At 47.6% G+C, this 15,773-nt stretch overlaps 1 protein-coding gene across 12 annotated transcripts in view; it reads right to left on the bottom strand.

The window, feature by feature from the left end:
* Positions 1–15,773, bottom strand: part of TSC1 (TSC complex subunit 1) — a 52,218-nt gene that overhangs the window by 5,558 nt on the left and 30,887 nt on the right. For 9 of the 12 annotated variants that reach the window (XM_069582073.1, XM_069582080.1, XM_069582077.1 and 6 more), the window contains 14 exons: positions 14,817–14,992; positions 13,884–13,996; positions 13,434–13,545; positions 12,996–13,108; positions 11,166–11,235; positions 10,635–10,739; positions 9,828–10,386; positions 8,745–8,788; positions 7,996–8,162; positions 6,836–7,018; positions 5,865–5,975; positions 4,928–5,050; positions 391–578; positions 144–305 (listed from right to left, as the gene is read on the bottom strand). In XM_069582073.1, the coding sequence (XP_069438174.1) occupies positions 144–305; positions 391–578; positions 4,928–5,050; positions 5,865–5,975; positions 6,836–7,018; positions 7,996–8,162; positions 8,745–8,788; positions 9,828–10,386; positions 10,635–10,739; positions 11,166–11,235; positions 12,996–13,108; positions 13,434–13,545; positions 13,884–13,996; positions 14,817–14,992 (2,226 nt within the window). The remainder of the gene's footprint in view (positions 1–143; positions 306–390; positions 579–4,927; positions 5,051–5,864; positions 5,976–6,835; positions 7,019–7,995; positions 8,163–8,744; positions 8,789–9,827; positions 10,387–10,634; positions 10,740–11,165; positions 11,236–12,995; positions 13,109–13,433; positions 13,546–13,883; positions 13,997–14,816; positions 14,993–15,773) is intronic. The other 3 variants (XM_069582082.1, XM_069582083.1, XM_069582085.1) reach the window with 1 other exon arrangement.

Below are 15,773 nucleotides of genomic sequence, written 5' to 3'. Positions count from 1 at the left end.
GAGCAACTCGGGGCCCAGGAAAAGGAGCAGAGAGGACAGCTGGGCCCTCAGGGATGCAGCTCAGAGCTCGTCAGGCTGGAGCCTGCTCTGTCGGTCTGCGCAGCCTCCCAACAAGGCCACGGCTGCCGGCTCGCAATTCCTACCTTTCTTCTGCTGCTTCAGCTGCTTCTGGTTTTTGCTCTTCAAGTTTTTTCAGGAGGCCATCCTTCTCCAACTTGCCGTATAAATCTAAGATCTTCAATTCAAACATCTGGGTGATCCTCTTTTGGGCCTCATACCTGCTCTCTGCAGCCTGTAGCTGTCCTCTGAAAGACAAGGACCCCGCCACCAGAGTGTAGGAGGTTCTACCCGATAAACGCATCGCAGCAGGAGCCTCCCCGCCGCAGTTACCTTGCCTGGAGCTTGACATCCTCTAGGTACTTTTTTTGTTCTAAAAGAAGGTGGTCTTTCTGAGCCAGATGAGATTCCAGTTCCAAAATCCGCTTCTGACAGGTATCAAGCCTCTGATTCTGCTGGAGGACGTGGCTTCTGTTTTTTTCTAGCTCTTTCCGATATGCAGCCTTCATCATTTCTACTTCCTTAAAAAAGAAAAAAAAAAGGAACTGGAGTTAGTACTTTTAGAAAATGAACACACCATACCTACTTTGAAAAATCTACATAACAAGCACTGAGAACATCGGTATACTGCTAGTGGAAACAGAAACTGGTACAACTTTCTGGAAAGTAAGCTGGCAGTGAGTATTAACCAACCAATCCTTCCCTAAAATCTAACCCTGTGGAGATTATCTGAAACAGAAACAGACATTTTGGCACAAAAATAACCATCACAGGATATTTAGAAGAAAAAAAACTAGAAACACTGTGAAGTCTAACGTTAAGGAAACAGTTAAGTAAATTAAAATACATCTTCAACAAATTTTTTAAATGATATATATCAGTAAAAGACTATGAAAGCCATGTGTATGGTACGGTCAACTATATAGATATATACATTCTGAAAACACGCCAATATCCAGTGATGATCTCAGGTGGTGGTACTGAGAAAGTCGATTCCTAGGCAGATTAGTAAGAAGTCCGGGGTCCCTGAGGAGAAGAAAGTGGTCTGGAATTCTCAAGGAGGAGGAAAGGACAAACTTTTTTCCCTCTACATTCCTTAGTCTTAGTCACATAAATGTTTTTTCTTTAGGCCTCAAACTGATGATTACACAACAAACAACTCAGTTTAAACTCTGTACGAGGCATTAAATAACACTGTATGCTGCTGAGATAGTTTCTCCTTCCTGAAAACCTTCTGACTAATCCTGGTCTTTTAGAATGTCCATTATGGGAGTGGGTCTGGTAGGATCTCTCTGTTAAGCTCTAATCCTGTTATTCTAAAATGTAAATTGTGGGAGTGGGTCTGGCAAGACGTTTATAACCTTGAGGCATTCTTTTGATTAACTGTAACAACCGATTTAAAATGTATAAAACTCGCTTGTTAACACTAGCAAGAAGGGCACTCTCTGTCCCCCTTCTGATGTCTACGTCAGAGGCTTTCTCTGGCCCTTTTCTTACTTTAATAAAACTCTGCCACACGAAAGCTCTTGAGTGATCAAGCCTGGTCCCTGGCCCCGAAGCTAAATCTTCTCCAGAGATCACGACTCTGACACTGTTCACCATAAGCTATCAGTATGCTGTGGGCTGTTTCATCCTGCTCCCTGCTCTCTTCTAACACCGGCTGAGATCAAGCCAGCGACACAAGGTGACCGAGCAGATTTGCTCGGGCAAGGCAGCATCTGCAGACCTGACACACACATGAGGCCTGTCAATCATGCCAGGAAGACAGCCTGCCTGCTGGCTGACGGCAACAGCAAGTGTACACGGGCACTCGGAAAAAGAGGCGGAAAGGACACTTTTCTAACAAGCATGTGCTGCATTTGTGTGGTGTGTGTTTTTTTTTAATTGTGGTAAGATAAGCTTAACATGAAATTTACATTTTTTTTTTTTTAAAGAAGATAGTAAACCACAAGGAGCAAGGAGATGAGTAGCCCTGAAGGCCCTTTTTCCATGAAGATGACTAGCAAGCTTAATGCCTCCTCGCCCAGAAGAGGACGGAGTTAAGCTCAGGACTGGGACTGGATAATGTGGTCATTCCAGTTATGGTAGATGGCTCCAGACTTCAGCACAGGGTAGTGAACAAACTAGCTCAGCAGTAAAGAACCTGCTTGCCAACGCAGGAGACGGAGGTTTGATCCCTCAGTGGGTGGGGAAGATTCCCCTGGAGAAGGAAATGGCAACCCATTCCAGTATTCTTGCCTGGGAAATCTCATGGACAGAGAAGCCTGACAAGCTACAGTCCATGGGGTTGCTCAGTCATCTCTGACTCTTTGCGACCCCATGGACTGCACCACGCCAGGCCTCCCTGTCCATCACCAACTTCCAGAGTTTACCCAAACTCATGTCCATCGAGTCGGTGATGCCATCCAACCACCTCATCTTCTGTCATCCCCTTCTCTTCCTGCCTCAATCTTTCCCAGCATCAAGGTCTTTTCCAATGAGTCAGTTCTTCGCATCAGGTGACCAAGTATTGGAACTTCAGCATCAGCACCAGTCCTACCAATGAATATTCAGGACTGATTTCCTTTAGGATGGACTGGTTGGATCGCCTTGCTATCTGAGGGACTCTCAAGAGTCTTCTCCAACACCGCAGTTCAAAAGCATCAATTCTTCATCCCTCACCTTTATGGTCCAACTCTCACGTCCATACATAAGTACTGGAAAAACCATAGCTTGGACTAGACAGACCTTTGTCAGCAAAGTAATGTCTCTGCTTTTTAATATGCTGTCTATGTTTGTCACAGCTTTTCTTTCAGGGAGCAAGTGTCTTTTAATTTCACGGCTGCAGTCACCATCTGCACTGATTTGGAGCACAAGAAATAAAGTCTGTCACTGTTTTCCCATCTATTTGCCATGAAATGACGGGATGGGATGCGATGATCTTAGTTTTTTGAATGTAAGTTTTAAGCCAGCTTTTTCATTCTCCTCTTTCACTTTCATCAAGAGGCTCTTTAGTTCCTCTTCGCCTTCTGCCATAAGGGTGGAGTCATCTGCATAGATGAGGTTATTCACATTTCTCCCTGCAGTCTTGATTCCAGCTTGTGCTTCATCCAGTCTGCCATTTTGCCTGACATACTCTGCACATAAGTTAAATAAGCAGGGTGACAATATACAGCCTTGACGTACTCCTTTCTCAGTTTGGAACTAGTCCCTTGTTCCATATCTGGTTCTAATTGTTGCTTCTTGACCTGCATATAGATTTCTCAGGAGGCGGGTAAGGTAGTCTGGTATTTCCATCTAAGAATTTTTCAGTTTGTTGTGATCCACACAGTCAAAGGCTTTAGCGTAGTCAATGAAGCAGATGTCTTTTGGAATTCTCTTGCTTTTTCTATGATCCAACAGATGTTGGCAATTTGATCTCTGGTTCCTCTGCCTTCTCTAAACCCAGCTTGAACATCTAGAAGTTCTTGGTTCACATACTGTTGAAGCTGGCTTGGAGAATTTTGAGCATTACTGGACACAGAACATAATCTTCGCAAGTAAGAAGGGTGGGAGGTCTGGTGGGACAGGTTTCCTGGATGAGAGCCCTGCAGGCAGTGATGTTCTCCTCCTCCTCGGGACATCATGACATCTACCTGTGACAGTACTAACTGGGGCACACACCTTGCAACCAGGAGCACAGGTTGACAAGATAAGATTGGGTGGTGCAAAAAAGCAGAAAGAACCGGGCTCCTTGATGCTGTCCCTCGACATCTGACCCTACCAACCTGGAACTCACCTGCTTCGGGACTGCTTGTCAAGCTAAATAATGACACTCTTTACAGTTAAGCCACTGAAGTCTTTTTTTTGTTACAAGTCAGTGTCACCATGCCCCTTTTATGAACTGAGGTCAGGGGGCCTGGTCGAGGTCCCAAGAGTTTAAGTGTTCCAATCAGAAAACAGCACCGCAGAGGCCAACCCAGCCACACTTCCCTCGGGAGATATTAAGTGTATTTGAGTAGCTTTATCAGATGTCCTCTAGTTCCTCAGGCCTGTTTTCCCTTCTTTCTTCTTCCAAGGCCATTATACTTTCAAAATAGGTGAGACCTGGTTTCTAGAGACATTTCCACATTTAACATCCTTCTAAAGGGAATCTGAATCTGAGTTGAGAGAAGCTGAGAAGTAAGGAGTAACTCTTAAGGAAATTACATCTCTCTGGTTCTAAGACTACTCCCTTTATTTGGCCCAAAAAAAAAGTTGATAAAGCACAAGCCCAAGAAACCTCAGTAATGCCTATGCGTGATGGAGAAATTACTGACAGAAAGCATCTAAGCATTTACTCTTAAAATTCCATCCCAACTCACTCATTGATGTTACCCTAGGCTATCTATAAAGTGATGTAAAACTTCTGCCTCAACACCACTGGTGAGGCACTAATCAATGGGAGAGATCATCCTGATGCTGGCCTGGTTGCCAGCACTGAACCACCATTTGCTGAAATTAAATTCAGCATCACGAAGGAGAAAAAAATATGTATAGCAATATAAACCCACATCCCTGAGAGCTCTAAACAGAACTGGCTTCCCCAAGCTATTTCATTGTCTGTCTCTGTTTCAAGGGAGCGCGGCTAAGAGAAAGAACACAGTTTCATCACCTACTCTGTCCCAAGTACCATCAGGTGCTTTTACCTGTGCCTGACTTAATTTTGAAGTGGCCCACTAGGGGAAACAAGCTCATGTGACAGCTGAAAGGAGCCTGTGTTGCCAGGCCAAGGAGAGGTGGAAATAGCCCTAGGGCTGCCAAGACACTTTTTAGGAAACAGTTCATAAGCCGTCCTCTAGCCTGTGCCACAGACACACTGCCTGGGTCGTAAGAGCATCCCAGGCAAGGTCTGGCTCCCGAACCCACATACCTTGGTGGTGTCTGAATGCTTGTTCTGCAGCTGTTCCAAATATAGCTCGTTGACTTCCCCAAGAACCAACAGTTGCCTGTTCAAGAACTCCATCTGCTGTTGGACCGATTCACTATTTGAGAGCTAACCGAGACAAGAAGCAAGCAAAGTGAAAGAGCTGATGACACAAAGCTGCAAAGGGGCAGGAAGCAGGGAAGCAGCTGGGAGCAGACTATTCAGGGCTGGGGCACCGTACACAGCACAGTGGCCAGTGGGGATGGAGGCGTCCGAGGGCAACACAAATGGACAGAAATGCACTTCAAAACTGTCCGTCTGCAAAGGGGAAGAAGTGCAAATGCTCCATGTCGAAACTGGCCACCTACAGGACACCTGGAGGAGATGGATACGTATACAATCCCACAGCAGGGATGTTAGGCCCAGAGGAATGAAGTCTCAGGGGAAACCCACCAGTTCTTTTTCAACTTATTTTTATTTTTTGGCCACAATGCCCAACATTCAGGATCTTAGTTCCCTGACCAGGGGTCGAACCTCTGCCCCCTGCAGTGGAAGCGCAGAGTCTTAACCATTGGACCGGAAGGGAAGTCCCCCTACTGGTTCTTGAGTAAGCAATTTATAGAGAGTGCAATGACTCCCAGAGAGGAAAAGATCATGGATCAAAAAGCTGAACGAACTCTTCACGTTTATGTGAACAAATATTGAGGAGGAGTTCCTGGGGCTCAGGCTGGGCAGCTCCCTGCTGCAGGGCTGTCCGCACACCGCCTGATATTTAGGGGTACCATACCTGCCTGCCCACTCCAAGTCAGCAGCATCAAAGACATCAACCAAAAATGTCTCTAGACATTGCCCCACGTCCTGTGGGGGAGGGGACGTTGGGCACCCCTGACACAGACACAGCGGCACTGCACATGTCCTGCCTGGAAGAGGAAGTGGCTCTTACCTTCTGGGACACCTGGCTGAGCAGCAGCTCGGTGTGGCACACCTTGCTGTTGGCCTTCTTCAGTTCCACGCGCAGTTCTGAGATCATGTTCCTGCAGTCCTCCAGCTTCGTCTGCAGAGACACGTGCCAGGAAGTTGCAACCAGAGCAGTGGCAGCTCGGGCCCCGGGGCACCCGGCCCTCAGCCCACCGTCCACAGAGAGCTGGGAAAGCCTCAGGCCTTGGCTGCTCTACTATTCCTGGGCCATCATACTTAAAGCTAACGTCTTAGTTTTAAAAAAAGGCAGTTACCGCTAATTTCTGAGTTTCTGACTAATTAACAAAAGGGAAACAAAAACAAAAACAAACCACCTTAAGTCTGCAGTTCCCAAACTGTGCTCCAAAGAGCCCCAGGGCTACACAGCAGGCTCACAGGGGCGCTGCTGGGCCAGTGGTAAATTTTGAGGGAGACACAGCGACATCTGTTGGCCATGATGTGAACTGCGAGCTGGAGGCAGCTCAGGGCTTGAGCGTCAGCAGTTGTGTGTGCTTTCAGGTGGCTGCTGTGATACACATCACCATGAGGAAAGCAATGTGAAACAGGAATGGAGGGAGTCAGTGTCTCATGATTCCAAGGTCTGAGACTCTCTGCAGCGCCCATAGGTACACTCAGCATTCGGAAATAGCTGTGGTTATTAAAAAATAAAATTGAAAACTGAAAAAAAATGCATGTGTACTATTTCAATTTTTTCTCTCAAATTGCTAGAACCCAAAACCCAAATTATTTGGATCTACTTAATAAGCAGAACTGTCAGGTGTTTCTTTCAGCTGTGGAGTACCAGCACAAAGTTACTGAAATGCTAAAAGAACTGTGAACTCGGAAAGCCAGGGACCCTCTGCCCTTAGAGAGCACCAGACACGAAATCCAGCCGCCATGACTTCAGAGATGAGCCAGGACTTTCACGCCCTCTCTGGCCTCCTCTGCAGTCCATACCTGTAGCTCCTGGCTCTGGTTGTAGAACTCCTCCCGGTCGTGCTGAAGCTGTCTGATTTGGCTATGGAGCTGGGTGACCACCGTGTCTCGCTGCTCCTGAAGCTGATTGTACCTGGCTTGTTCTTTCTGCAGACTAATCTTCCATATCTGGATGTCTTTCTCTTGCAACTTCAACTGGTCTTTCTAGCACATACCAAAGATGCCATCATTTTAGCTGCCTTCCAGCCTGGGCAGTGATGCTCAAGTTCAACACACACTGCAGACGTTTCACCTGAACAGTCACGAGCTACCCTGAGGCTGTAACCACAGACCCGGAACCTGCCAGCTCACTGCTGTCTAACTTGGCTTTTGGTCAAGGGTTTCCAAATTGCGCGTTAGCAAGTGGATCAGAAGTGGCTGAAAGAACTTTTCCCAGCCATCAGCCTGCTCCAAATACTTTCAGAAGTCCTAACCATCAGCACTGGACTTCTCAGGTGGCAGCAGTAGTGAAGAACCCACCTGCCAATGCAGGAGATGTGAGAGATGCAGGTTTGATCCCTGGGTTGGGAAGATCCCCTGGAGGAGGGCACGGCAACCCACTCCAGTATTCTAGCCTGGAGAATCCCATGGACAGAGGAGCCTGCTAGGCTACAGTCCCTGGGGTTGCAAGGAGTCGGACACGACTGAACTGACTCAGCACACAACCACCAGTGCTGACGTGAGCACTGGTACTGGCCAAGGTCACTCAAGTGACAGACACTGGATTCCCACCCTGCCCTGCACTGGGCAGGTGCTCTCTGCATCCCCAGTTGAGGAGGAGATGCTGCTATCACTACTCTCATTTTACGTAATGGGTGACAGGGGCCTCCAGAGGCTCCATTACTTTCCTAAGGTAACAGGGCCGCGGAGCCAAGATCATGTCCAGCTCTGACTGGCTTCACCACCCCCCCCACGAGTTTTTGTCACGAGAGTTGTGTCCCGAGAGCTGGTTTTACATCTGGAGAAACAAAATCACCTTTCTTCTCTGCTATCATCACCGCCGATGACAGACCAACAAACACCAAAAATCACTCGTCCCCACAGGTGCCAAGAATGCGGCCTTTCACAGGCTGACCCACCCAGAAGCTGGTGGGCGGGGCCAGACGGAGAGCCCGCCTCCCGCCCCGCCCCGCGGGACTCACCATGGCAGCGTTGTGCTCCTCCAGAGCCGCGGCCCGGATCACCTTGCGCAGGAGCCGCCTGTTGCGCAGCGCGTGCTGCTGCCGCTTGAAACGCTCGTAGAGTAACTGGTTGTGCAGTAAAAGCAACTGGTTACGGAGGGTGCGGATCTCATCTGAGGGAGGAGAGCCTGATTTTAAAGCAGAGGGAGGATGGCAGAGATGCCTTTTACATGTTGTTCAACCAAGGCCCCGCCCAGAGCTTAACGCAATTCTTGAAGGAAGAAGTCATTCGCTTTGCCAATGACCACTTGGCTCCCAGTCAGTCACTGGGGGCTGGGGTGGGGGTGGGGGGGCAGTGCTTGCTACCTATCTCCCTTTTAAAGGAACACAGAGGGAGAGGCATGAGGCAGGATGGCTGAGAGCCCTGTGTATCTCCCCACCTATGGAATATGATTATATGTGTGTCTACTCAAGACTCCTTTCCATGCTTCACGGGTACCTTCCTACTACCCCTCACTTTACCTGGATCTTTTCTAGGGAGAAGCCTGGCGGGAGGGCTGCCTTCCTGCACTTCTGCTCTCAAGCACTGGGCTCCTTGCCACTTTTCAAAAATAGGAAATGCTGACTTTGCAACATGTGAGCTACCATGTAGCCAAGCAGATAACCCAGCTGGAGCCGACAGGAAGGGGCACCCTCCTTCAAGGACAGAAAGGGCCACCAGCAGGCAGGATCCCTGCTGGCTGGATTTGGAGCTGAAGTAACAACTTTACCTCCGAAGTGGGTCCAGTCCACAGACTTGCTGGGTAAAGACAACCTAGGAAGAAAGTTGTCGAGTAACAAAGTTACTGATCTCAGCTGGAAAAACTAGGCAGATCACGTCTCTGTGATTACAAGCCAGAGGCGCGAGACAGTTTCAAACTTGAAGTCCCCCGGGGACTGAGGGGGTCAGAGCCCCCAGTAAGCATGGCTGCGTCTCCAGAATGGAGAGGCCCCTAACTCACAGCTCACACCGCAGCCTGGGCATGCTGGGCGGCTCCTCACGGCAGGGAGAGATCAAACACCCTGGGCGCTGCTTTCAGCCCTCCCTGCCACCATACACAGGGTGCGGCTCTGCTGAGAGGCTACTGTTGTCCAGGTTAAGGACACAGCAGCTGATTCACCTGAGTCTACTACACTAAACTTCACTCAAGACAGACCTTAAACAGGACAGTTATCTGTCAAATTCCACTTGGGTTATTCTGCAGAGGAAAAATGAAAGCCCTCACCCGCTAAGAGCCTGTTTAGGAACAGTATTACTATGGATAGTGACTCTCTTATCCTTTCCTAGGTCACCTTTGAAAACCATAGTAAAAGAAGGGCTGAAAACAGCTGTTCAGGGGGGTTCTTAACCTGTGTGTGCGAGCCAGAAGTGGGGACAGGCCACCTGGACCTTGCAGTGAAATGTTGATTTTATTCTCCATCTAATGGGCTATGTCACCAAAACAGAACAACAAATAATCTGTAGCTGGAGAAGGCGACTTCGTGACCAGTATTTCTCTATTATTTGAATGCAATAAGCTCGTCCTCAAGTGTCAGAGAGCAGAGTGAAAGCATTTACGCTTGCTCACAGCACAGGAGGGTCTATATGCAGAGAAGACTCATTTCTCACTGGCCCGTTACCTAAGGAATGGCCTGAGGGTAACATGCACAGAGGACATGTACATTCGTAGGTTTGAAAAAGCATCAGGCTAGGAGGACACCCGACAAAACGCAGAACCAGCTGCCTCTGGTGAGCGCGCGAAGAGGAACTCCTGCCTTCCCGTAGTTGCGAACCAGGTGGGAAGTGCAGACTGCAGCCCCATGCCGAGCCTCACCTGTTGAGCTCCTTGCTGTGCACGTCCGCTCCCTGCTGAATCAGCCTGTCCAGCACTTCCATGGGGGAGGCGGAGGGCGTGAAGTCCTCCTCTGCACATCCCTTTGCCTTCTTGAGCAGTTCCTCCGTCTTCTTGCTGACAAAATGATGGGCAGTCTTTGGCAATGCCACCTCAAAAAGATGATCGTATGGGGGAGGCTGCCCACTGCCAAACCCCACTCCCCTCTGAGGTGGAATTTTACAGGGGCTGGGGGTGAGGATGCTGGCCTCCAGGGAGGCCTGGCGCTCCCTGTTCCCGGCAGGGCTCTCCCCGGTGCCTCCGCAGGGCAGGTCTATGGGCGTGAAGGCTTGCTTTGGTGTGTCAGGCCCCGACTTGTCCAGGGAGGAGTTTAAAGGCTCAGGGTTTGCACTGGGGCCCTGAGTGCTGGAGGAAGCTGAGAGGGTCTTCCGCGGGCAGCCCGGCAGACTGTCCCGGTAGAAGGGCGAGTCGAAGCCTCCTCGAGGAACCAGGGGCTCGGCATCGGCCGTCGTGATCTCAGACAGCTCTCTAGATATGGCCGCTGCAAGGAGGGAGGAGGGAAGAGACGGTGCATCCGGGTCAGGCCGGGCAGTGTGGGGCTGTGTGCTGCCCTGTGTCACCCAGAGGGACCAGGCACAGGGCTCAGAACAAAACTCCCATCTCCCTCCCCCAAAGGAAGAAAAAGCAGACAATCCTGTGCATGTTGATACTGAGTCCCGGTTTTCGGGCAGAATGAGGGCTTTATCAACGTGCAGCATCTCCACAAGCCCAGAACCCTGCACACGTTACCTTCTTCTTTATCCTTCTCAATACTGTCTTCTTCAGAAGCCAGGTCGCCTAAAAACCCTGGAAGATCACTGAGAGTGACAGATTCCTTGCCTCCGTGCAGCTCTTCTAAAGAGAAAACAAAACAGTCAAACATGCTGGAGACCCCTATCCCCGTGAGAACTGCTCACACTGTGACAGAACAGGCCCACCCTGGCTCTCCTGCTGAAGAAGACAGGGGGAGACAGCTCTCTTCTGGAACTCCCAGAGCCAAAAGGCTACAATGATCCAATGCAAGATACCACAGAAGACAAAACTCTCCATTCTTTCTTAACATTGCAGAGAACAGATAAAGCCATGGTTTGATCAGCTCAAGACACAAGTACTCAGCAGCTTTTACACGATGCCATTATGAGGTTGCCTTTTAGAATTAATTACATGTTTCATTATCTCTGGGCTTCAGTGTTTCATGGTGCTCTGGACTTTCCCTGCTTCCACACTATGACCCAACCCATCAAGAGTCAAGCAAGGTCCACCGTTACCCAGAGGCCTTACCTAATCCTCTGTCATTCGGAACATGGGGTTGTCTGTGTAGACAGGGCCTTGCAGAGTCTGTTCTCTCTTCCTGAAAAGACAGGTACCATTTATATATCACAAGGCAGAAAACTGTGTGCATGGTCTCTAATGCTAGAGAAATAACCTAAACTCCTCAAATTTTAGTATATTATAAAGGAGTTTAAAGTTTAGCCCAGTAGTTCTCAAACTGGTGTCAGGACACCTTTCTGTTCTTAACAGTGACTAAGAATCTCAAGGATTTTGTTTATATGGCTAAATCTATTGATAGTTACCAAGCCAGAAACTAAAACAGAATTTTAAAAATATTAATTCACTTGACAAACTCAGGAATTTCTTGGTGGTTCAACATTAGGACTGCATGCTTTTACTGCTGAGGAGGTGGGTTCAATCCCTGGTCGGGGAACTAAGATCCTACAAGCTGTGCAGCACGGCCAGAAAAATACCCAACCCAATAGATATAAACATAAATGACATATTTCTATGAAACATAACTATATTTCCCAAAACAAAGGTAAGTTTAATGAGAAGGATCAAGTGGTTCCACATTTCTGCAATCTCTTTCCTATCTGGCTTAATGGAAGGAGGCTGGGTTCTTATGGCTGCCTCTGCTCTGCTGGGTTATTCTGGCTAAAGCGTAGGAGAAAAACTCTAGGCCCCCACGGATAAGCAGTTATAAAAAGCAGAAAGATTTTTTAGATAACTGCAGAAAACCATCTTTGATGTTACTCCAAAACTCAACAAGGGTATTTTTTTTTCAAGGTTAGTTATGGAGCAGAACCTGAAGCCATGGCAATTCACTCTTCACATCGTGTTAAGTAAGATCCACTGGTCTCTCTTGCCTCCCAGAGGTATTACCTACATGTGGGTCTTTAACATCACACACAAGGCGGGCAGAACACTGGCTCACCAAGCTATGCATATCTTCTAAGTGTTAAAACATTTCATTATCCGATATTGAAAACTCAAACCTATCAACCAAGCTTCCCAAGACTTTTCAATCTTGTCATGAAAGACTCAGGGGCACTATCAAGCACTCGGTGGCAGATACCAGTTTTTTAATATTCTAATTGCACGTTTTTATCGTGGGCAACAAAGACCGTCAGTTGTTTATCTTCAAGTGACAGACCCAGTTTGTCATCTAAGCAGCTAACTGCCTGCCTAATACTCAAGTCTGAGTAACCATGGTTTGTCGCCAGTTATTCTTTCAAATAAGACTACTGTTCCATGAAAGAGAGCAACTAGTGCAACTCCCAACTCTAACAATGTCACAAGCGCTTATGGAAACCACCACATGTTGGTATGCACGCAAGCTGCTTTATGTCTACTTCCTGTTTTATCACAAACAATATTAAACACGTGGGTTCTTTCTGTAGAATACTCGAGGTTGGCACTTTTTTTTTTTTGGTTGTCGCTTCTTTTCTTCTGCCGAACTGAAAGGACACATCAAGGAAGAAGAATGCAATGCCACTAGAAGAGTCCGATTTCATACCACGGGGCCAGCCATCTTACCCACCACTGTTTCTATGCCATGAGTATAAACGCCAATGCAGAAAAAAGGGGCGAATGACCACATAAGAGTAACTATGAAAGTGGATTTGCCCTGGCAGAGTCTCTTAGAAGGTTTGGGGATCCTCAGGGTCAGCAGACCACATTCTATGAGAGCTGCTGATTGGTCTATTTTCAATCGATCTGATTCAAACCCATTACATTTTAGGTCAGACTTCTAACTGGCATAAAAGGTTTCCCAAAGTGAGGCTGGAAGCAAGTCTCTGTGCATGGGCGAGGGGACAGCAGGCGAGCCCGGCAAACCTTCTTGGGGGCAGTGGCCTGCGGGAGTGAAAGGTGCACGTAGTCGTCCGAATGGCAGGGTGGGGCTGGAGGAGGAGAGGTTGCAGGGGTTCCCAGAGGAGTTCCTTTCCCACCTGCTCCAAGACAAGAGCAGAACACACACACAAACACACTGTCAGTTTAACGATTAGGAAAACTGCCACTTCTTTTTCTTTCCCAGCCTAACTAGTAGTGCAAAGAAAGCTCCTGCACTTCACTTTCTGGAGAATCTATATCAGTCTTTTTTTTTTTTTAAGGCTCACTTTAACTGCTGAAAGTTCCAGGCATTTGTATTAAGCATCAAAACTAGGCTTCCTACTGCAAGAGGCTCTCAAACTCTTAGATCTTAGAGGAGACTGTTCCTTATCATAACAGGCAGGCCTGAACCAATCAACCAACCCTAACCTAAGCCATACATACCAGTTGTACCAAAGACTTTACTGTAAGGGTGTGACAGATCAGGTGGGACATTTCCAGGAGAAGTTGGAGGAGTGGTCATCCCACAAACTGCAGACGGGCTCCAAAGAGTAGCCTAGGAAGTTAACAGGCAGGTCAGCAACGAAAAACAAACACCACCACCTCCCGAGGTACAAGCCTGTGACCAACAATCATTTTAAATTTAGCCTTTCAACTGGGAAAAGCAATCTTATTAAAGCTTTATCAAGAGACACATTGCATTTTCTAAGCCTAGACGCCAACAGAAACCCAAGTGGCAACAGTTAACTTTCTCTGCAAACATGACGCATCCTCAAAACTAATTCCTGAAACAAGCAGTGAGAGATTTTCCCAACCGCAGGCTAAACCCTGACCCCAAAGGCCAGCTTCACCAGCAAGTAGAGAAGAAAGCAGGCACACTAGTTGACAGCGTACTTGTGGCGGCTCAGCTAATAGCCGTGTCGACGGGGAACTCAGAGTCTGAGGTAGCTGCCCTGGCGTGTTTAACGTCAGCCGAGAAGTAGAGTAGGGGGTAGAAGTAGCATTCCCTACAAGGGAAGGGAAAGAACACATGGGGTCAGCGTGGGGTTCCAGTCATTCTGACAAAGAACTATGGTCCTCGAGACCATTTGATAGCATTCAGTTCCCTACATTTAAAAAGGCTGAGGGGACTCCTAATGTCCATGGGTATAAAGTAGCATTTAAAAGGCCCTTCATAAGACCCTTTTGGAGAAGGAAATGGCAACCCACTCCAGTATTCTTGCCTGGAAAATCCCATGGACAGAGAAGCTGGACAGGGTATAGTCCACGGGGTCACAAAGAGCCAGACATGACTGAGTGACTAACACTTTATAATACTCTTTAGCAATAAAGTTCACTAAGGTTTGATGTCTTAAGCTTCAGAATAGCTTGAAAAAGCACAACTTGTATGACAATTTCAGCAGGTGCTACCTGTAGATAAGCCTAGACTTTCATTTCATCCAATTGTCCAGATTCATTCAAAACTGTGTCAATGTGACGGCCCAGAGGGCCTCACTAAGGGCGTCTGAGAAAGTAGAAGCTTCCTTTATAAACAGGAGCCTATAAGTCATATCCTTCCATCCATTTTCTTTGTTAAGTGTTGAGGACACAGCCCAACTCTGCTGATATACTATCAAGGTGGAGATTAACGTCATAAGATTGTGAATTAAACTTAGGGGAGAAGTTAATCAGGAGAAAACGGAGACAAATCCAAATTTTAAGTATTTGGGAAACAGTTCCTAGGCGCTCAACTAAGCCTTATTGTAGGAAAAGAAACTGAAGTCAACAATAAACAATGCTTTCCAGAGACAAAGCTGTAAAGAGATAAGTACCAAAGTCACTTTTTACCATAGCTATTCTGTGTGTCAACATAAGAGCTGGCAGAGACATCGGCTGAACGATGAGGAAAACGGGCTGAGATTTGGTGAGACACAGAATAGCCATCTTCATATGAGGCTTCTGTAGGGTCCAGAGAGATTTTGGCACATTCTATGACAACATCATGTGTTTCTAATCTCTTCCACCTGTAGAAGACAGTCAAAGTCAAGAAATGCAAGTTATAATCCATTTAATCAAACCATCAAATACTTCAGAGTGCAGACTCAATGCCAGCCACTGAACTATGACCAGCAAGAATAAGGCAGAACCACCCCAGCCCAAGTACGAATTAGCACTATGATAAAGGAATTAGCCATTCATTTTACAAACCTATAGTGGAGGTGATTTAGTCGCTAAGTTATGTCCAGCTCTTGTGACCCCTTGGACCATAACCCACCAGGCTCCTCTGTCCATGAGACGTCTCAGGCAAGAATACTGGAGTGGGCTGCCATTTCCTTCTCTAGAGAATCTTCCCAACCCAGAGACTGAACCCAGGTCTCCTGCATTGCAGGAGGTCTCCAGTACTGCAGGTGGAGTGAGCCACCAGGGAAGCCTTACAAACCTATACCCTATTTAAAATGGTTATATCAAGTTATCAGAAACTAATCTGAAACCAAAGTTTCAGCAACAATAGACCAGGCATAGCCTCAAAACAGAACACAGACTATGCAGAGCAGTCAGCAGGGGACTCTCCTTTGGAACAGAAGTAATCACAGAACAGGGGGGCCTGGGAACTGCCAGGCAGCTGAGGCTGACTTAAGGTCTCCCGTCAAACCCTCAGGATTCTCATCCATCCCTAGACCAGAAAGACAGCTCAGCAAGTCTCGAACCTAGAGAAAGCCCATGAGGATATTTAAAGAATTGTCTCAAGAGTCCTGCTGTGTGATCCAGAGTTCCATGTCTAAGAAATCAGCCTGCGGAAACAGA

Source organism: Ovis canadensis, chromosome 3, assembly GCF_042477335.2.
Source record: "Ovis canadensis isolate MfBH-ARS-UI-01 breed Bighorn chromosome 3, ARS-UI_OviCan_v2, whole genome shotgun sequence".
Taxonomy (NCBI): domain Eukaryota; kingdom Metazoa; phylum Chordata; class Mammalia; order Artiodactyla; family Bovidae; genus Ovis; species Ovis canadensis.
Note: the sequence above shows the minus strand (reverse complement) of the source record. Positions and strands in the feature narration are given on the sequence as shown.